This window comes from Sciurus carolinensis, chromosome 7 (genome assembly GCF_902686445.1).
Source record: "Sciurus carolinensis chromosome 7, mSciCar1.2, whole genome shotgun sequence".
Lineage (NCBI taxonomy): Eukaryota > Metazoa > Chordata > Mammalia > Rodentia > Sciuridae > Sciurus > Sciurus carolinensis.
Genome location: NC_062219.1, coordinates 111,569,728 through 111,591,062, shown reverse-complemented (window position 1 = coordinate 111,591,062; position 21,335 = coordinate 111,569,728). Strand labels below are relative to the sequence as shown.

The 21,335-nt window shown below is 36.7% G+C and overlaps 1 protein-coding gene across 1 annotated transcript in view; it reads left to right on the top strand.

Annotated features, from left to right (window-relative positions):
• The first annotated feature begins 344 nt into the window (after positions 1-344).
• Cdc5l (cell division cycle 5 like) overlaps positions 345-21,335 on the top strand; it is a 47,500-nt gene continuing 26,509 nt past the window's right edge. Inside the window, exons 1-8 of the mRNA XM_047558672.1 lie at positions 345-521; positions 3,087-3,190; positions 4,580-4,741; positions 5,530-5,657; positions 6,347-6,446; positions 11,210-11,428; positions 12,952-13,096; positions 14,480-14,668. Coding sequence (XP_047414628.1) covers positions 477-521; positions 3,087-3,190; positions 4,580-4,741; positions 5,530-5,657; positions 6,347-6,446; positions 11,210-11,428; positions 12,952-13,096; positions 14,480-14,668 — 1,092 coding nt within the window. The 5' untranslated portion in view covers positions 345-476. The remainder of the gene's footprint in view (positions 522-3,086; positions 3,191-4,579; positions 4,742-5,529; positions 5,658-6,346; positions 6,447-11,209; positions 11,429-12,951; positions 13,097-14,479; positions 14,669-21,335) is intronic.

Below are 21,335 nucleotides of genomic sequence, written 5' to 3'. Positions count from 1 at the left end.
CGCTTAATAAATGCTTAATAAAGGGGTGCATTAATAAATTAACAAAGCTCTCTTCGGACCAACCGGATTGAAAGCCCAGTCTCATAATATTCCCACCCGTTGCCACTGAGTGACGTCACGAGCAACTCCACCTCTGCGTTCCTAGCCAAGTTCCAACTCCGGTATCTCGCGAGAACCCTGGTTTCTTCCAACCCGTCTTGGACATGCGCGGGGCGCAGGGCGCTGTGGCTGCAGCAGTTTGATGGTTTTCTGTCAGTCTTGCTACCCCAAAGCTTTCACAGAGCTCTTCTTTCCCTTCTGCTACCGACATCTCGCGAGACCTGCTGGTCGGCCCGCCCTCCCGCGCCTGCGCAGATCTCTTCAAAGCAGAAGGTCGCGTTTGGAGGAAGTGGCGGCTTTGGGTCTCGTGACCGAGTCTCCGTTACTACTTTTCGGAAGCTCCTCTCGGCCGCTTGCCGGGACACTCCGCCGCCAAGATGCCTCGAATTATGATCAAAGGGGGCGTGTGGAGGAACACCGAGGTGGGTCTCCTTTTCCCGCCGTCTGCTGCCCTCCGCCCCCTCCGACAGCTTGTGCGCACGCGCGCGGAGGTCTGGGAGGCGAGGAGGATGCCCTGCGGGGTCTGCTGGGGGGCCTCAGCGCGAGAGCGGACGCTCTGGGCCTTTACCCTGTCAGGCCGAGTGTTCTCAGCGCCTCAAGGACAGGGATCGCAATTTAACCACCTGGCCACTCAGCTCTTGAGCTCACTGCGAGGCATCTGTTGGGCCCTTAGTGAATGTTTGTTGAATTGAGGACGCGCCCCCTTCCTCCTCTAGAGGAACTCTGGCGGGGGAGATGGGACGTCAGCGAGAGTTGATTTTCTGGGGCACCATCCTCTCAGTCCGAGTACCCGGTCTCTCTCTGGGACTCGAAAATAAAGTTGTTGCTGTGGCCACAACTTTGTTTTTCATTGACTCCTTTGCACAGGGAAAGCAAAGAGCCCGTTTACGCCCTCATCCCTTTTCTTATCTGTTACCGAGGCATAACCTGTGTGTCCGCCCGACAGATCCCAAGGTCTCTTTTTCTTAACTTCCTGTTATTTCGCCTTTGCCTGGATAGAGGCCAGACAGAACAAACTGCCTACCATGGTGTTTGCTTCCAAAAAACGTAATGGATAATGCCCTGGGTGAGCCCAAGGGCAGTAGGACTGGAGTAAAATAGAAATTAAATTTTAATGCAGGTTAAATTCAGACTGCACTGAATCTACTGATTCCTGGAATAAATCTTCAGATGTTCTATTACCTCTTATGCCTTCTTGGAATGTGTTTTTACTGCTTGGCGTCCTGCTGATCATTCTTCAAACCTAGTTCAGAAACACATCTTGGAATCTTTGCTCATCCACCCTATAAGAGTTAGTTGCATTCCCAGTAGTCTTGTGCCACCTCTTTTATCTATTTATTATAGTTTATTTTGTTCTTTTGTAAGTATCATATCCTTCTGTATGATGCTGGATAAAATTCTTAACCTCTTAGGGCCTTCCCTTTCCTCATTTTTCTAAAGGAGATAATTCCTTGAGGATTAAATGGGTAGGACATTTGGAGTATTTAAAACAGAATCAGGCACATAGTAGTCTTTCAGTAAGTGCTAGTTGTTACTTCCCTCACCAGACAGCACTGCAAAAGGACCAGGTCTTGATAGCCTTAGAACCTAGGATAGTCACCAACATGAAGTAGGTTTTTGGCAGATGTTTGGGTGTGAATGTAATAGGGTGGATACCTGCTTTATATATTTTGGTTGAAGATGTGCTGAAGTGTAGCATTATTTCAACAAAGTTACAAATAAAGGCAGTGATAACTTATTTAATCTAGTGAGGGAACCAGATTGTTAAAATTGGAGATGACTTCTATGGGAGAAACACATAGAGTCAAGTAGCAGCAGAATTTCTATGCAGTGGGCAAAGCCCTGCAGTCTTTTAAAAACCCATCTGTTAATGGGAGGGGAAATGAACTGCAGCAACTCAATTACAAGACATGTAGCTCAAGTTTGATGTGGAAAAATCCTAAAAGTAAAATGTCCCTAGTGCATTAATCTGTGACTTCATCATCCCTTGTGTCTGTGTCTTAGCTTCTTAGGCTGCTCAGAGATTGGTGCATTCCATATTGTGTTGGGTGCCTTGGTGAAGTAGTATTTAGATAGTAGAGAAGACTGGGTGAGCTGACTGGGTAGGTGGGAGAGAAATATTTAATTTTTAGGTTAAACTTGAAATTTGGATTCTTGAGTCATTGTGAGTATTAAGGGATTGGAAAGAAAATGCCATGCATGACTACAGTCCCAGGTTATTTCTTGAGCTGTGGATCTGTCTTGTTTGATTCTTTTCCCTAGTACACAGACCTGGTTAAGGTACGTATTTAGGAAATGCTTCTTGAATGATTGTATAAATGAATGAACTATACCTTTTAAAGAGCTGCACACTGGAGGATACTTTTACTAATCTCTGTCAGGAAGTAGTGTTGCTGAGATTGGGCTGTTTCTGCTTCCAGTTTGTTGAGGAGTACATGTGCAAGAGAGGGTAAGATGTCCTCAGGGATTTCTTAATTTTAAAATTTTATTTTATTCTTGCTTGCTGTTATTTTTGTACCTGTTTTTGTACTAGGGATTGAACTCGGGCAGTAGACCACATCCCCAGCCTTATTTTGGATTTTATTTAGAGAGAGTTTCACTGAGTTGCTTAGTGCCTTGCGTTTGCTGAGGCTGACTTTGAACTTGTGATCCTCCTGTCTGAGCCTCCGAGCTGCTGGGATTGTAGGCATGTGTCACCAAGCCTGGCCCAGGGGTGCTTTTCTCCTGTGCTACATCCCCAGGCTGTTGGTAAAATTTTGAGACAGGGTTTTACTAAGTTGCCAAGGCTGGCCTTGAACTTGTGATTCTCTTGCCTTATCTTCCAGAGTTGCTGGGGTTACAGGTGAGAGCCAACACCCTGTCCCCCTTTTACCTCTCTATTCTTTTTTAACCTGAGGGTTTCCCGCTCCATCGGAGTTGATTTAAATTTTGTCTTTTCTCACTTGGAATTTTGTGATTGAATATACTCTCTCTGACTATTCTTTTAGGATGAAATTCTGAAAGCAGCAGTAATGAAATATGGGAAAAACCAGTGGTCTAGGATTGCCTCGTTGCTGCATAGAAAATCAGCAAAGCAGTGCAAAGCCAGATGGTATGTATCAGTTACAGAATGGAAAAGAAAAAGTGACCTTGATTATGATGAGGGAAATGTCAGTTCTTCAGATCTTCTCAAAGAAAGAAGGCATCAGGATATAGAGTGGGAAATGGAATTTTTGACTTAGTTGCCACTTGCTTCCTATGTGATCCTGGGCAAGACTTTTTTCTATTCCCTTTTCCCTGCCCCTACTTTCTTCCAATTAGGGATAAAAATACTTAAAACTAACTGATGGAGATCAAAGCTCCATTTTTAAATGTGTTAATATGTTTGAGAGCACTTTGTGAAGCATAAAATCTTTTGAGGACAGATGGTCCCAAGCTTATAAATGGATTATGTTCCAAAAGTTCATATATTGGTTGTTTTAAGATTTATTTTCACAAGGAAACAAATGATAAAGAATGGTTGATTTTCTGGGCAAGCTCTCAATAACTGAGTTTTCTCATAATAGAATTGAAGTATTGTATATTTGCTACACTAAAATGCAATGTAGGCCAATAATACATCTGTGGTATCACCTTTTAAATCACAGGGAATTGGCTGCATTAAATTGTTTACATTTGTTTTTGGCATAAGTGATCTGGTCCCAGCCCCAACCCTTCTGCTGCCAGGAAAAAACTTTGGATTGTACAGAAGTGACCTAATTTCCTAGGCATTTGGATATAGGAAAGGATCAGAAGGTAGAAATGGGACTGCAGAGAGGAAGATGGTTCTCAGGAGGATGAAGTGGTTTGGAATTTTGTTTCTTTTAGAGGCACTAAGTTCTCGCTTTAGAGGTTGTGAGGACTTATGTCTTATTTGCCAGCCTCTCATCTAGGTAAGAATTGGATGGAAAAGGTGGTTTGGGTAGGTTTTAGAAAGACAGAGGAGGTCATTGTATTTTTACTTAAATTTAAAAGCATACCAGACAAAAACATTCAGGAATGAAACAGCATTCAGTGGGTATAATGAAATGCTTAAAGAAATAAGCCAAGGTTTTGTGAGAAAGCATGAGGAAGTATTACGAAAATTAGAAACACTAAAAAAAAAAAAAAAAAAAAAAAAAGAGGTGGTATTGTTTTTTTCCAAATAATTCAAAACCTCTAGTAAAAAATAAAAAAAAAAACAAGTCAGTTGAGAAAGAAGGCATATGATCATGTTTCAGTCAAGTTACCTTTTCAAAGTATTATGAATCTCACATAATTACAATACAATAGAATATAGTGAGATGGAGAGTTTTGAATGGGATAAGTTTAACCACACAGTGAATATTCTTGTCAGAAAGAGAAGCTTTAGTAATTGAAGGATGAGAGCATGTTTTTCATATAGTAGAAGTCAGTGTATCTAATGTGGAAATTGGATATTTATACTAGTTGATTAGTGTATAAAGTACTGTCTTTTTAATAGGTATGAATGGCTGGATCCAAGCATTAAGAAAACAGAGTGGTCCAGAGAAGAAGAGGAAAAACTCTTGCACTTGGCTAAGTTGATGCCAACTCAGTGGAGGACTATTGCTCCAATCATTGGAAGAACAGCGGCTCAGTGCTTGGAACACTATGAATTTCTCCTGTAAGTGAATCTTCAAAGCACTTTAAAATATGTGTATATGCCTGGATGCTGTGGCACACACCTGTAATCCCAGCAGCCCAGGAAGCTGAGACGGGAGGATCTTGAGTTTAAAGCCAGCCTCAGCAACAGTGAAGCACTAAGCAACTCTATGAGACCCTGTCTCTAAATAAAATACAAAAGGGGGCTGGGGATGTGGCTCAGTGGTTGAGTGTTCCTGAGTTGAATCCTGGTACCCCCCACATAACAAAAAAATAGTGTATATGTTAATGAGATTGAATAAACTTTTAGTATTTCCTGCCTTTAAAGTTTTAATTTCAGATGTGACTAAAGCCAGAGGAGCTAAAGCTACTGGGCTCTATATTTCAAAATGTCATATAGTTAATCAAAATTATGTCTTTTGGTATAACTTTTTTTTAAAAAAATTAATTTGTAAGTATACAGGTCTTACATGTTCATCATAGAACATTTGGGGAAAAAATAGCAGTGAAAGAGCAAATGAAAGTCACCCATAATCACACTGCTGAGAATGAATTATTAGAACATTTTGGTTTTTGTTGGTGTTTCTGTTTGTATGGCCGCACTGTATTTGTGATTAAGGAGCTGCTTGAATCCTGTTTGATAGTGAATTGAAGCACTCTCTGAAAAGAGAATTTTAATGCTGTTTATTTCAGATGAAGCAATGATAGAATTGCTCTATTTTGTTAATGCTTCTCCATTGAGTTTAAAAAAAAAAAAAAAAGTATCAAGTGGTATGATAACTGTGACTAACTCATCTGAGCTTTTTTTAGGGACAAAACTGCCCAAAGAGACAATGAAGAGGAAACAACAGATGATCCACGAAAACTTAAACCTGGAGAAATAGATCCAAATCCAGAAACAAAACCAGCACGGCCTGATCCAATTGATATGGATGAGGGTAAGTGTATGCTTGTGAGGAATTAGTTTCTTTGGTAATTGTAGACTCCTCAGGCCTCTTAAACTTTTAAAATTCCTCTGAACTACTCTGACTTTTCAGAATCCCAATTTTATTAGCAGTTGTTATTCTAAGTATCTTTCCAAATATCTCCAGTCTGTTCTATTTTAGAATAGTTGTTCTTTTGGATAGTTCCCTTTGTCTTCCATTTTTTCAATTCATTTAATATATTAAGCAGTGTAATACAACTGGGCAGATATCCCAAAAGCATGAGGTTCTGTTTTTCATTCTTTTATCCAACAAGTCAGAATATTGAACCTCAGTCCTTCTTTGCCTTTAGACAGATCATTTATCTCTGTGAGAAGGCAATACTGTAAGACTGTGTTGGAGATTTATGCTGATTCTGTGAGACATTGAACCAAGAATCAGAGGGAATTGGACTTAGATCCATGTCTGCCACTTATTAGTTCTTTGACCTAATGCCCTGTGAAGTTGAAATTGCTCAAGGAGGGTAAATGTGACCATGGTCACATGGCTAGCAAGTGATGGACCTGGTTTTTAACCTAGTTTTTCTTTTATGCTGCACCATATAAAGAGTGTATTTATGTTTTTTTCTTATTTTAAGCACTAGCATATATTACATACCTGGCTTATGTTGGAAAGGATCTCAGTTGTTCTCTTTGTTTTTGCAGATGAACTTGAGATGCTTTCTGAAGCTAGAGCCCGCCTGGCTAATACTCAGGGAAAGAAGGCCAAGAGGAAAGCAAGAGAAAAACAATTGGAAGAAGCAAGGTATGGTTTTCTCAATTCATTTTGAATAGGTGGTCTGTGAATTCATAGACCCATTAAAATTGGGTTAGTCAATAATAAACTTAATTGTCCAATTTCTATTTTGCTGATCTTCCTTTGCTTTATTACTCTAAAAAAACTTGTTATCCCCCACAGCCATTTCAGAGTAGTTATATAAAAACTACATGTTTTTTAAAAGTGTTGAAGGTAGGACAGAAGTAGTGCACATTTTACCTAGTATTTGATCTGTTAGTAGCAAAGCTTCATCTGTTGTAGCATCTTGGAGTCAAGTGACTGGAGGACACACATAACTGTGTGACTTTCCATGACTGCCAGTTGATTTCTCTTCTTAGTAGGGCACTGGCTATGAAACAGGAGTCTTGGCTGAACATGACATTGATGAGCCTTGAGCCAAATTTTAGGCTTTCATAGAAATCTTTTAAAAAATGAGTGATTATAATAACTAAATTGTGAAATCAACCCAGATGCCCATCAGTAGATGAAGTGATTAAGAAATTGTGGTATGTATACAATGAAGTTCTACTCAACCATAAAAAAGAATGAAATTATGGCATTTGTTGGTAAAAGAATGGAAATAGAGAATATCGTGCTAAGTGAAATTAGCCAGACTCAGAAACTCAAAAGTCGAATGTTTTCTCTCATATGCAGAAACTGGAGTAAAATAAAGGAGAGGGGAGGGAAGGATAGGATGATATAAAGAACCAAACAAATATAATTTAATAGGTAAGTGAAAAAAAGTCTAGTAAGGTAGAGGAAGGAGAATGGGAGCAGGGAGAGAAAAGGAGGAGAGAAAAGTTGGGGATGGGGGGATAGTGAACTGTAATCAATTCCATGCATATATGAGACTGCTGGAATGAACCTAAATCCTATGTATAACTGTAGAGCTCTAATTAAAAAAAAAATGAGTGAATATATATTAGGCATTGTCTTTTACTCAGGATTTTTTCCATTTTCTTCTATTTGTTTCTTGTTTTAAATCTGTGATTGATATTCTTTGTGGCCCAGAAACCAAGATGAAGTTGATAGACCATCTGAACTGTAAAATAGCTTATTAACTTTTGGAATTCAGGCATTAGAGTAACTCCCTAACCTTCACAGTGCCTTTTGTGGTTCTCAAGCTGGCCAGGAAGTACTTCCTGACATGATGAATAGCATCATGTTGGCTTTGAAGTGCCAACATGAAGTGAGATAGAGCATTATTTCATGCCTGAGGATGCTGTGCTGTTGGCATAACTGGTCAATCACTAGCCTAGGATAGTTAACTTGATGGCAGCATGACTGGCCTGGGATAGAGAAAACAAACCAAGAGGAGTTGCTGAATTTTCTATTCAGTCTCAGCCACACTTCTATGCTTTATACTATTTAGGATTAAGAATGTAAGGTTGAAAAAAATTTACTTTTCCATTTTTGTTTGGAAGACTTACTTAGAAGATCATTGGGAGACCGAGATTTTAGACCCTGTTAACCATGTGGGTGGGCTAGGGTTACAGCATATACATATGAGAAAAATCCAAATTCAGCCTACATCTATTGCTTTCAATATATTTTTGCAGATTTTAACTCTGTAATTTCTTGTAGGTTTTCTACAAGAATTAACACATTTTTATAAGTTGTGTTGTACATACGGGTTGGATTGACCTGTATGCAAAGTGCATGCAGGACTATTTAAATGTTAAATTACAAATCTAATAACTTAAAAGCATTTTTATTGATTGTGAAAGTAATATACTTTTAATTCCAGTACCTGGTAATATTTTCATTTTTGGGACATGACTGGTATAATATGTATTTTCTGTAAGGATTTGTTATATTCACTTAGCATTATGTGGTAAAGGTTTTCTAATCTGATTTAAAGTCTTTGTGTCCGTTAAAGAACAAAAATTAATATTTAGAATATATTCTTCTAAAACTTTCTTTCAATATAGATGTATGTTTATGTGTATATAAACCCACCTATATTTATACATACATGAAGTCAGCTGTTAATCTTGTTTGGTTCCCTTATAACTGTTTCTTTGTAATATGTTTATCATTTTTTTTTCTTGGAAACTGGACATTTATTTTAGATGATATATTGTAGCAATTGTGGGTACTACCCCTTCCAGCCTCCATTTGTTGTTATTTGCTTGTTTACTTGTTTGGTGAACCAACTTGATGATTTTAGTGTTCTCTTCTCTGCTTCCCTCCCTCCTGGCAAGAAATGCTTCCCTCTGATGCTGCTTCTTAGAGAGGAGCAATCTTGGATATGCCCATAGTGATTCAGGATGGCAGGTTTTAGGCAGGGCTTTCTTTGACATCCCTTTCCCTGACTCTACCTAGCTGTGTGCTGCATTGTTTTTAGCAGTGTCCTGGGGTATAGATTGTCCCACAACCTGATCAATCCAGTTTGGGATCCTTTGAAATCGTAGTACCTGGAATCATTGTTGAGGATTTGTTCTGACCCCAGGAGGGTTCCTCACAGCTTTCTATTTCAGTTTCTCTCTGGCTAACTAGTGAGCCTATAGTTGTGCCTGTATCTCCAGTGAATCTGTTAGTTTCTTAATTGCCTTTTACAACAACTTTTACCATTGATTTTGAGAGTGTCCCCAGGCTAGAACTTCTTTACACTCTGCGGATGAAGTTGGTTCCTTTGGGAAGAGATTTGGAACTCTTCTGTTCTGTGACCTGCTTCTTCCCCAGGGCTCTGACAGTCCATGTGTCTGAGTGACACTCATGCTTTATGAACGGAGTACTTGCTGGGGAGTAAGAGCATGGTGTGATGTGTAGTAGCCCAGTTCTCCTTAATGTGTCTCTTTCAGCATGGAACCCTCATCCCAGAAGCCGGGGCAAGTAGTAGTCTCAGCAACACTCTGCCCAAGATGGCACTGTAGAACAGGGGAGCTTCACTTCTCAGGCATTCTTGATGGAACTCAGCTTCTGCAAGTGGGTGTCTGGTGGCAGGGTGAGAAATTCTGATGTCATGCATTTCCTGAAGTGAAAGTCCTGACCCTGGGAGCTGGCAAAGAAAGGGAACCTTGCAGTCTTGACTGTGTGGAGTGGTGTTTGTTTCTCCCTTAGCTCGGGGGTGGGAGATAGTGGGTCTCTTTTCAGCTTCTATACTTTTGTTTGCTTTTCTTGCTGAGTTTAAGTAGATACTATTAATATTTATATTTTTGGCCATGTCCCAGTAAGATACTTTCCAGAACTTTAATTGGTCGTTTTTTGCTTTTGTTTTTCTTTTGTGGTGCTGGGGATTGAACCCAGGGCCTCACATGTGCCAGGCAAATGGTGAGCCACACTATACCCCAAGATTTTGTTTGTTTTTAGTGGTACTAGGGATTGAACCTAGGGCATGGAGCATGCTAGCCTAGCACTGTACCATTGAATTACATCCCTAGCCCTGGTTGTTTTTTTATATATGTAATTTTCATCAGTGCCTCTGGGGATATGGTTTTATGGAGTTCCTCATGCACTTACACTGGAAGTCACCTTTATATATACTGTTTTGTGACTTGTTTTCCTTCCTTGTAATATCGTGAGCAACTTTTCTTGTCATTAAATCATTAAAGTTATAGCATCATGGGAAAGTACAAAGAAAAAAGTGAAAATTAGATGGAATTTTACCTTCACTGATAATCATGGTTAAATTTTTGTGGACATCCTTTACATCACCCCATAATCACTGATAGGTAATTTTTCCATGTTGTGCTTTAGTGTGTAAACAGTTCTTACACAGTTCTGTTTTAGGCCTTTTGCCATGTCTATTAGAGGAAATGTACCTCCTTTCTAAAGGTTACATAAATGGCTGCATAATATCCTGTCTTACAGGTACATTATAGATTCATTTTATTAATTTCTTATTGATGAATGTTTAGATTGTATCCAGTTATCTACTATTATGAACAGCACTTGGTGGACAGTCTTCTAATTAGTCCTTGCTTATGTTCTGACTTATTTCCTTAGGCTAGAGGCCTAGAAGTAAAATTGCTGAGTTAAAAAAATTGGAAAAACTTTAGGCTTTTAATGCATATTTCTACATTTCTTTGAAGGAAGCTACCCCAGTTTATTTTCTCATTACCTTTTTGGGAGACTTTCTACTTTTTGCACCTTTCTCACTAAAATAAGTGGAATGGTATCAATTAGATATGTACAAATGGCACTTATTAATTTGTGATTCCTTATCAAATAAAACTTTATTTGTTCTCCCCTACCCTTTGGAGCAAGTTTTTAAAAAACTTTGCATTGACTTTTTTTTTTTTTTTTTTTTTTTTGCAGTGCTGGGGATTGAACCCAGGGCCTTGTGCATGCGAGGCAGGCACTCTACCAACTGAGCTATATCCCCAGCCCCTGCATTGACTTTTTATATTTAATTATTCCTAACATTATTTGGAAATATTTTTCCTGTTATTTACCTCTTAATTTCATTTATGGTTTTTATAGTGCTGCAGTTGTAAAATTTAATTCTTAAACCTGTTGATCTTTTCCTTTGATGTTAATTTATATTTAGCAAGTACATTCTCATCCAGAGATAGGATACATAATACTTACAGTTTCTTCTGCTTTTTCATTTTGCTTTAGTGTTCATGTATGTGTGTGCACACCTTTAAATCAAAACTGGGATTTGTTTTGGTGAATAGTATGAGATGAGGGTTTAGAATAAACATTTCTTACCCAAATAACCAGGTAATTTTTTTAACTCTTGAATAAGTTCATCCTTGCTCCATGGTACATGATTTTCAAGGTGATTTTGCATTCTTTTTCTTCAGGCGTCTTGCTGCCCTCCAAAAAAGAAGAGAACTTCGAGCAGCTGGCATAGAAATTCAGAAGAAAAGAAAAAAGAAAAGAGGAGTTGATTATAATGCTGAAATCCCATTTGAAAAAAAGCCTGCTCTTGGTTTTTATGATACTTCTGAGGAAAACTACCAGGCCCTTGATGCAGATTTTAGGAAATTAAGACAACAGGATCTTGATGGGGAACTTAGATCGTAAGTTGCCTTTCTGATTCTGGAAATAGGTATAATGAGAATTCTGTGAAGGGCCAAGTATTGTTATTGTCAGAGCTAAATTTTTATTATTTATCACAGTGTGACCTGCTTATGCTGTTTTTATTTAATGCAGTCACCTTTCTCAGGAAGGTGACCCTGTGACCCGTGACCCTCTCTGTCATTTTGTTAGCACAGAATGCTGTGTGTGGCTCTTGAATCATAGTGGTTGGTTCTTTGTGGATTTGAACCCAGAGGTGCATATCAATGAGCTATACCCCTAGCCAGTTTTGCTTTTATTTTGAGACATGTCTTATTAAGTTGCTGAGGATCTAACAAGTTGCTGAGGCTGGCCTTGAATTTGAGAATCTCCTGCTTCAGCCTCCTGTTCCTGGAATTATAGATATGTACCACACACCCAGCTCTTAGTGGACTTTTTACTCACTAAATCACATCTTGACATTCTTGTACATTTTTGGACAAATCAGATGTTTTACTAATGGCCTGGAAAAAATCTGTTAATGTCTAGAATGTTGTTTTTTTAAAGTAAAAACTTTACCTTGTTTTCAATAAAATGCAATTAAAAGGAAAAACTGCTGTTTTCCATTCTTAAGTCTTCCACTTGATGGGGATAAGTGTGTATATTTATAAATATTTATGTCTTAGAGTACAGAGGATTTCACCTTTTTTAGGGTTTTTTTTTTTTTTTAATAGAGTTTCTTTAAATCTTATATCTGCTTATTGTAGGGAGAACATTTTATACTTGTTAAGAAAATTTTTTGTTTGCTTTTCTGTTGACATGAATGGTTTCTAAGCAGGTAGCAGCCACTGTAACACAGGATTTTCTTGAATGTACTTGATTGTATATATTTCTCAAAGCAGGACCTTGCTTTATGGGATCTTTGAATAAAGAGATTAAAGAGGAAAGCTAATCATTTGGAAGGAGTAGACTAGCTGGGGGGAAAGGAAAACAGGCAGAAGGCAAATGGTATAGGAGCTTGGAAAGACTGCTTTGATCCTGGCTTTAGGCTTTCAACAACTTTTGGGTGTCCTTTTTCAGTATTAAAATGCCCTTTTTAAAAATTATGTATTTTAAAATCCTGACAATTTAATGACAATATTAAGGAGAAATTTTAAAATTCAGTGTTTTAATTTCATCTTCATTTAGTTGTTTCTTTTTTGCATATTCATCTTCATCCTTATGTGCATATACATTTCTATATGAATATAATCATAATGTAGAAATTTTTTTCTTTTGCCATTAATATGTAATGTTTTGCTTGTCAGTCTTTAGAGTCGTTTTAATTTTTAGTACTTAAGGTATCCCCTTAATAATTCTATTACTGTTCCTGAGTTTTCATTTTTGAATGTACTAACAACTTAGTGTATATTATTTTGCCTTTTTAAAGTTATTTTCTTTAGAAATAAGATAGTTTGTTCAAAGGATATGAATATTTAAATGGCTTTTGCTGTTATTGCCAATGTGTAACTTAAAATCTCTTCTTCTCTACCTTGATCCATGATAGTGAGAAAGAAGGAAGAGATAGAAAAAAAGACAAACAGCATTTGAAAAGGAAAAAAGAATCTGATTTGCCATCAGCTATTCTTCAAACTAGTGGTGTTTCTGAATTTACTAAAAAGAGAAGCAAACTAGTTCTTCCTGCTCCTCAGGTAATCTGATAAAAGTAGTTTTTTTAATTGTATGAATTAATAAACTTATCTCATTTGTTCAGCAAATGTTTGAGGGCCTTTGTTTTAGCCTTGTTATGAGTACCCTTAAGAAGTTAGTGTAATGGGTGAGCCACACATAAAAATAAATCATTGTAGTGTAATATGATAAATAAGCAACTTCTCTGTATAAATTATTATATGAAGTCTTAAACTGTCCATGATGGTTTAGTAAGTAATTGTTAACACTCAGCAATTTGTCACCAATTAGGGCTCTGGGCCTCTTATTCCTAGCTGATCAGGATAGGTATGGTCTGGCTTGGTGGACTTCAGTCTGCTTTCTTTCAGGGAATGTTTTGCTACGTCATGTTTTTCTTTTTGAAAAAAAAAAGAAATGGGCTGGGGTTGTGACTCAGTGGTAGAGCACTTGCCTAGCACAGGTGAGGCACTGGGTTTGATCTTCAGCACCACATTAAAAAAATAAAGTTATTGTGTCCATCTGTAACTAAAAAAAAAAAAAAAATATATATATATATATATATATATATATATATATATAAGAACAGCTCTGAAAAATCAATGTGGGAGTTGTGGAAAAGAGAGATACAAATGTTCCGTCATCCATTTTATTGCAGTCCTTTGACTTACTAATAGTCGATCAGAAACATGGGAACTTTGAATTTAAGTAGTAAAGCTCTGGGCTGGGGATATAGCTCAGTTGGTAGAGTCCTTGCCTTGTATGCACAAGGCCCTGGGTTCAATCCCCAGCACTGCCAAAAAAAAAAAAAAATAGTAGTATAGCTCTTCAGAATCAGACAGGTTTAATGGAGCAGAGGAAGGGACTTAGGACACCAGCAGAGTTTGTTTCCCCAGGAGTCTGTTGGCTGCCTCAACACAGACTTGTGAACATGAACATAATCAAATTTTGTCATATGTTGCTCTTTCTAGTAGTATTTTTTAATTCAATTTTGTCTGAAATTTTTCCCTTAATACTCCTTGGAATATTTATTTTGGTAAAATTACCTTTAGATTTTCTTCAGGATCTTGATTCAGTAGACTGATATTTTTATTTGTTTGGTTTTTTTTCCTTTCCAGATGGATAGTTATGTACATAATCATATTAGTATAAAAGAATTTCAGTATGGAGATATAGCAGTTGTAGCTCAATTCTATATCAGAGATGAATTTTGCCTTCATGGTATGTAGGAAGGGCTTTTTAAGTTTTTTAAAATAGAAATTTTAAAGCCAAAAAAAGATAGAGTAGTTCAGTGACCCTGTGTGTTCATCATACAGCTTCAGCAATTCATCTTTCTAGAATATGGAAATTTTAATTTGTATTGGTTCTCAGTTAAAATGCTGCTTACTGTGATAATTGTGTTCTTTTAGATTTCAGATGCAGAACTTCAGGAAGTTGTAAAAGTAGGCCAAGCAAGTGAAATTGCACGTCAAACTGCTGAGGAATCTGGCATAACAAATTCTGCTTCCAGTACTCTTTTGTCTGAGTACAATGTCACCAACAATAGCATTGCTCTTAGAACACCCCGAACACCAGCTTCCCAGGACAGAATTCTGCAGGTATAGTACCACATAGTAGAGAAGCCTTTCACGTTACTTATTATACTTAAAGGTATCATGAAGGAGAACACTAAGTGGTTTGGTTTTATTTCTTTCAGGGTCTCAGCAGTTTGAAACTGAGTCCTGAATGCATAGATCCTGAAACATATGTCTAGTAGAGAAGCTAAATCAGCAGATTCAGTAATTAGGTGATTTTCTTTCTACATTATTAACTTATAACAATTTGAAACCAGTCCTTCTACCTTTACTAGTCTTTTATATCTGTCAGTAAAACATAGGATTTAAAATTTACACGTTGCCTAATAATCCTAGCAGGAAATAAGATGTACGCGTCAGTGATTTAAAAACTGCCTTGCATTTCTCTCCTTGACTGACGTAGTATGTCAGTGGCACTGCTTTCATCACTCTCCCTCACGCATGGCGCATCCACAGCTCTTTGTATTCTGTGGGTGTCTGTATGCCTGTTAGATTTTGCTCAAACCTGGAAGACACTATTGAGAATTTTAATATTCTTACATCTCATTTTCTTTTCTCTCAGTCAGAAATACAATTTCAGGATCTTGACCCAAGAGTCAAATGGTTGTGTAAGGTTTAGTAAGAAAAACAATGTGTCCCTCATTGCTTGCTCTGCAGAGGTACCAATTACAATTCTTCATTTTTTACTTTCTTATTGCTAAGATACTTATGACTTCATTGTTTTCAGTGTTAAGTATTATTTGTTGTTTCTCCATATAGAATTTGAACATTTAGCCCTCTCACACCCTGTGTCTCTGTCATGCACACAGACTTTTTCTGTTTTTCCCTTGTCATATATAGTACTATCGTCCATTACGGTTATGTTATAGTTTTGGTTCATGGTTGAATTTATGATTCTGTAAACCCTGTTTGTTCATTATTGAGCCATGAAGTGCTTCATGACTTACAAGTTATATAAATATATATTTGTATATAATATGTAGCATAATACTGTGTTGTATATTATTTTGTTTTTTCCTTGGAGTTACTTTGTTTTTTAATTCAGTTACTGAATTTTTTGAATACTTAGTACTAATTGAATTATAGACTTTATAAACTGTCAGTCTCCTCTGAACTGGTCAGATTTCATATAATCTCATCTTTCTAAATGTTACCAGCAGTCGAGCCAGGATAACTACCAGGATAACTGACTGACTGAATTTGGCCACCCACCTGCCTAAGAAATAAACAAATACTGTAAAAAGGGAAAATGAATTTTGTGCAATTTTGTCAAACTGGGGAGAAGCAGTTAGATGTGTCTTCTCTTGTTAGTCATACAGAAGCGGTTAAAATTTATAGAAACAAAAGACAGGCAGTATAAGTCCACATATTTAGTTAGGCAGTGCTAGCCAGAAAACGCAGGGGCTAACTTAGTTTTCCATTCACAGCATGAGGAAGCTCGAAGAGTGAAAACTTTTTTCAGAGCTTTTAATTTCAAAAAGTTTCTGTTTCCTAATGAAGTCTTTCCCAGAACTTTGGGATGCTTTAATTAGGACTGATAACTCACTGGATCTTGTTTACAGTATGTTTTATTTTTTTATATTTTTTAATTTCCCTTCACTGTCCTGTAGAAAATTCCTTGGATCCTGTCTTTTCTGGTTCCCATATCTTTGGCTTTCTTGGTTTACTCTCTTGTTAATGAAGCATATCCTTCAATTTCTAAGAAAGGATTCGTGGGAGGTAGTTTTTTTTTTTTTAATTTAGTTTTTGTATACAAGTAAAATTTGCTTATATTTTTGGTGTTCAACATGATGTTTTGATACATACATATATTTTAGAATGGCTAAATTATTTAACATATGTATTACCTCATATACTTTTTTTTTGGTGGTGAGAACACTTACAATCTACTTTGTTAGCAATTTTCAAGTCCTTCACTATAGTCATCATGATATACAGTAGATTTCTTGTGTTTAACTGAAATTTCATTTCCTTTGACTAATATCCCCTTGGTTCTCCCACCCCTCAGCCTCTGGCATCTACCATTTTTCTTTCTACAAGTGTAACCTTTTCAAATAAGTAATATCATAGGGTATTTATCTTTCTGTGCCTAGCTTATTTCACTTAACATGATGTTTTTCAGTTTCACTCAAGTTCCAAATGCTAGGATTTCTTTTTTAAGGTTGAACAGTATTCCATTTTGTATACATACCACATTTTAAAAATTCATTCCTCTGTTGATAGATATTGAGGTTGATTCCTACATCTTCTGGCTTCTGCTGCTGCTGGTGAGCTCTTTTGTGTTATTCAGATTATTAGTAGGAAACCTAGTTTCTCCTTTGGAAGTGTTCATGATCTCCTTTTTTACATCCATGGTTCTTTGTGTGAATCTTTTTCAGTCATTCTGCTAAGTAGTTGGTGAATATTTTCATTCTAAAGACTTGTGAGCTTTAATTCTTGAAAATTAGTTTGAATTAAAAAAAATTCTTCCTTTTCATTGGTCTCTTTATAGAACTCCAATTTTTGTCTTTATTCCTCTCTAGTTTTCTGTGAATTTTTTGATTGATTTGTAGGTTTTCCAGTTTTATCTTTATTCAGTTTTTAAATTTCTATGATGATATGTTTATTTCATTTTTTGTTTTGTTTTGTTTTTGGTACTGGGGATTGAACTCAGGGGATTGAACATCCCCAGACCTTTTAATTTTTTATTTTGAGACCAGGTCTGGTGAAGTTAGTTAGGTGTTAGGTTGCTGAGACTGCTTCAAAGTTGCAATCCTCCTGCCTCAGCCTCCTGAGTCTCTGGGATCATAGGTGTGCACCATCATGCTTGGCTGTTTAATTTCTTAGAGCTTTTTTAAAACGTGTTTAGTTTTTTTTTTTTTTTTTTTTTTTTTTTAACATCCATTCTTATTCATGAACATCTTCTCTTACTTCTCCGAGACTATTAGTAATCATGGTTTGGTTTTGTTTTTACCAGCTTTTTCACTTTTTATAGTCTTAAGTATTTTGTTGTCCTCTACCCTTCATAAACATGTTTTCTCAAATGTTTGGTGATCTTTGACACTTTTACTTTATGTGAAGGGTGAGGGGCAATTGCAAGCTCACTGTAAACTTGTATGTGGGTGAAGCTCCTTGACTCCCAGCTTCTCTGGAGGCTGTTCTGACTGGGATGTTTCATTGGGGAATTCTTGATGTCAGTATCACTAGGTCTTTTTCATTGAGGTTTATCAGACTCCTCAGAGAAGGAACTTTTAATATTGCCTAAGTGGGGGTGTACAGCTGGCTAGCTTTTTGGGACCTGCCTGAGGAAAAAAGGCTGGATGCCTCCAATTTAAAGTTTAGACTTATATATCATTTCCTTTTCTTCATAATAATAATTTGCTCTTAATACCTCCTGGGATCCCCTATTAGAAACCGTTACTGTTCTATCTGAAGAGTTTTTTTCTGAAGAACTTTTATTCTCATTTTATATTGTTTATGCATGCCCACTAAATTATTGCTCACTAGTTATTTTATCAGCCAACTCAAGACTTTGAGGAGACCTGGACATGGGGTTTCATAAGTGAATTAGTAAGATATCTAGCATATCAAAGAGTTTATAAAGCAATTTTGTGATTGTGCATTTATTCTTTTAGACCCTGAGCATAATTAAAGAATGCATTCTGGGGTATTCATAACCAGGTAGAATGTCAGATAAACTTGTTTAGTCAGATTGGGAAAGAAAATTCTGCTAACTATTGACAGGAGAAACATGGAGACCCCTAAATAATCCAAAATACATACAGGAATCTAATTAAACTGAATAAACCTGTTAATAATAGGGGATGCTAATGACTGTAGGTGTTGTGAGAATCCTGTTAGCCACCCTCTTCTGGTGGCTTGGAGTGGTACAGATGCTTCTGATAGATGCTCTGTGTTGATATGGCTCAGCATTACTTGTACACTTCTCCACACATTTCATAAGAGTGCAGAGTGCAGCAGGATATGTGTTTGGTTTTGTTACTTTATCCATGCCTCTTTTCCTTGTCTTCTCTGACACACAGGAATATCCTGTCTTCCACTTTTTCAAGGTGCTATTTGAAAAAATTAGTACTATGATTATTTGGCACTTAAAATTTTAAAGAAAAATAATAAAACTTTTTATTTTTGGAAAAATTAATATTAGGCAATATAATGGTAACATTAATGACTTTAATGGAAATTATATTGTTTTTTAAAAAGTTTATTGAGATATAATGTAGCATATAATTTGTTACAGTATTTTCAGAGTTGAACAACTATCATCATAATTATAGAATATTTTCATCAACCGTAAAGGAACCCTGTACCATTAACAGTCACTCACCATTCCCCTCAAACCTGCTAAGCCCTGTGCAGTTGTCTTTCTAGTGTTCTGTGTTCTGCACATTTGTATACATGGAATCATACAATATTTTGTGACTGGCTTCTTTCATTTAACACACTGTTCAAAATTTAACTGTACTGTAAGATGTATCAGTATTCCATTCCTTTTTATTGCTAAGTAATATTCCATTACATGAATATACCACACTTTTTTTATCCATTCATGAGTGAATTGTTAATTGGGTGTTTTCTACCTTTTGACTCTGAATAATGATTCTTCGAACAAGTGATTGTATGGACATGGTTTTCATTTTCTTGGATGTATACTCAGGAGTGGAATTGCTGGGTCTTGTGGTAACTCTGCATCTAACTTTTTGAGGAACTGTCACTGTTTTCCAGAGCAGCTGTACCCTTTTTCTTTTCTGTCAGAAATATGTGACAGTTTCAGTTTTTGTACATTCTTGTCAACACTGTTATCATCTGTCTTTTTTATTATAACCATCCTATGATTCTACATCCTGTGCAAGAGGTGGTGTCATATTGTGTTTTTGATTTGCATTTCCCTGGTAGCTACAGATATAGAGCATCTTGGCAAATGTGTTTATTGACTATTTTTTAAAACATTTTTTTGAGAAATGGCTATTCATATTCCTTGCCCATTTTCAGTTGGGCTGTTTATCTTTTTATTATGGAGTTGTAAGAATTTTTTGTATATTTTAGGTATTAATCCTTAATCTAATGTATAATTTGCACATATTTTCTTCCATTTTTTGGGTTATCTTTTTCCTTTTTCATGTTCTCAGTTGTAGCACAAAAGGGTTTTAATTTCATGATGTGTAGTTTTTTTTTTTTTTGCATTTAGCCTTATGTAGCACTATCCAATGTTAGATTTCCTCATGTCTTTTTCTATAACTTTTTCTATAGTTTTAGCTTTTACATTTTGGTCTGTGACTCATTTTTGAGTTCATTTTACTGTGTAATGTGAGATAAGGGCTCAACTTCATTCTTTTGCATGTGGATATCCAGTTTTTCCAGCATCATGTGTTGAAAATACTCCTTCCCCCATATTATGATTTTGGTACCCTTGAAAAACTCCAGTTGACTATGAATATTTCTGGATTCTGAATTTTGTTCCATTGGCCACTATAGCTATCCTACACCAGGACCACAGTCTTGATTACTATAGCTTTGTGTTATCCTTTTGTGTGTTTAATATAGACTTTGAAGACTGACCTAAAGAATTTTGAGGTAATAATGAAAGAATGTTTAGAGAGTAATAGTTATTTTGAAAAAATACCAAGAGGCTAGGACATATGCAGTGTTTAGGGTTTGTAATATTGGACTCATCTTCTAAAAGACTTTGGGTAGTTATCTGTAAAGTAAGTGTTTTTGTTGGAATTAAGTTTAGTTCTAATGGAAAACCCTAACAGTGGCCTACATAGAAGAAAGGTTTATTTTTTGTTTTATGTTTTTTATGTTGAGAGATAAACAGACTGGGTCTCCTATGGTACTTTCTGGTATCAGGGACCTAGGGGTGGTCTGTTTTATTCTGACCCACATCTGCCTTTCCTTCACAATATCTCCCTTTGGTAGGTACAGTGGCTACAGTGCCAGCCAACCTTCTTGCCTCTAGCTGGCAAGAAGGATGAAGGGAGAACAAGGGTTACTGTCTCCCTTTTTAAGAACCCATCTCTTGCATTTATCATTTCTGCTTCTGTTGCACTGACCAGAACGTAGGTACGTAAAGTACCATAACACACCACAACGAACAATGGGTAATATAGTTTTGTTTTGGGCAACCTGGTTAAAAATGGAGACTTTTGTTATGTAGAATAAGAGAATGCTTTTTGTGACAATTAGCAGTCTCTGCCTCAATAAGGTATTAGAGAATGGTCCCAGCTTTTGGAACCTTTGAGACAAACTGACAGAAGTTGAGAATTTAGTCTCGTTAAGTGTGATAAAATACCTGTTATTCTAATGAAAAATGTGGTGAATTCATCTTTACTTGTTGCGCTTTTATTGGTTGGATGTCTCTGTTCTATGTGTGATATAGGTGCCAAGGTTGCCAAGATGGGTAGCCAGGGATAAGAGAAGTTTTGTTTCTTGGCCTCCTTTGAATCTAGTCCTAGGGTGCATTGGTTAGGGTTTATTAAGGGGAACAGAACCACCATGAACACCATAGAATTAGGAATTTATGAAAGGAATTGAATCTATGCACAATAGCAGAAAAAAGTAGGGAAGTAAAGATCTGAAAAGGAGAGTTTGTAGGGAAATTGGAAGCTAGGCATGAAGGGGGCTGTCAGGGATGTTGGTTCTTTGTGTCTACTGTTTTTTGTGTGTTTGTAGCTGGAAGTCTTGAGATGGGTGC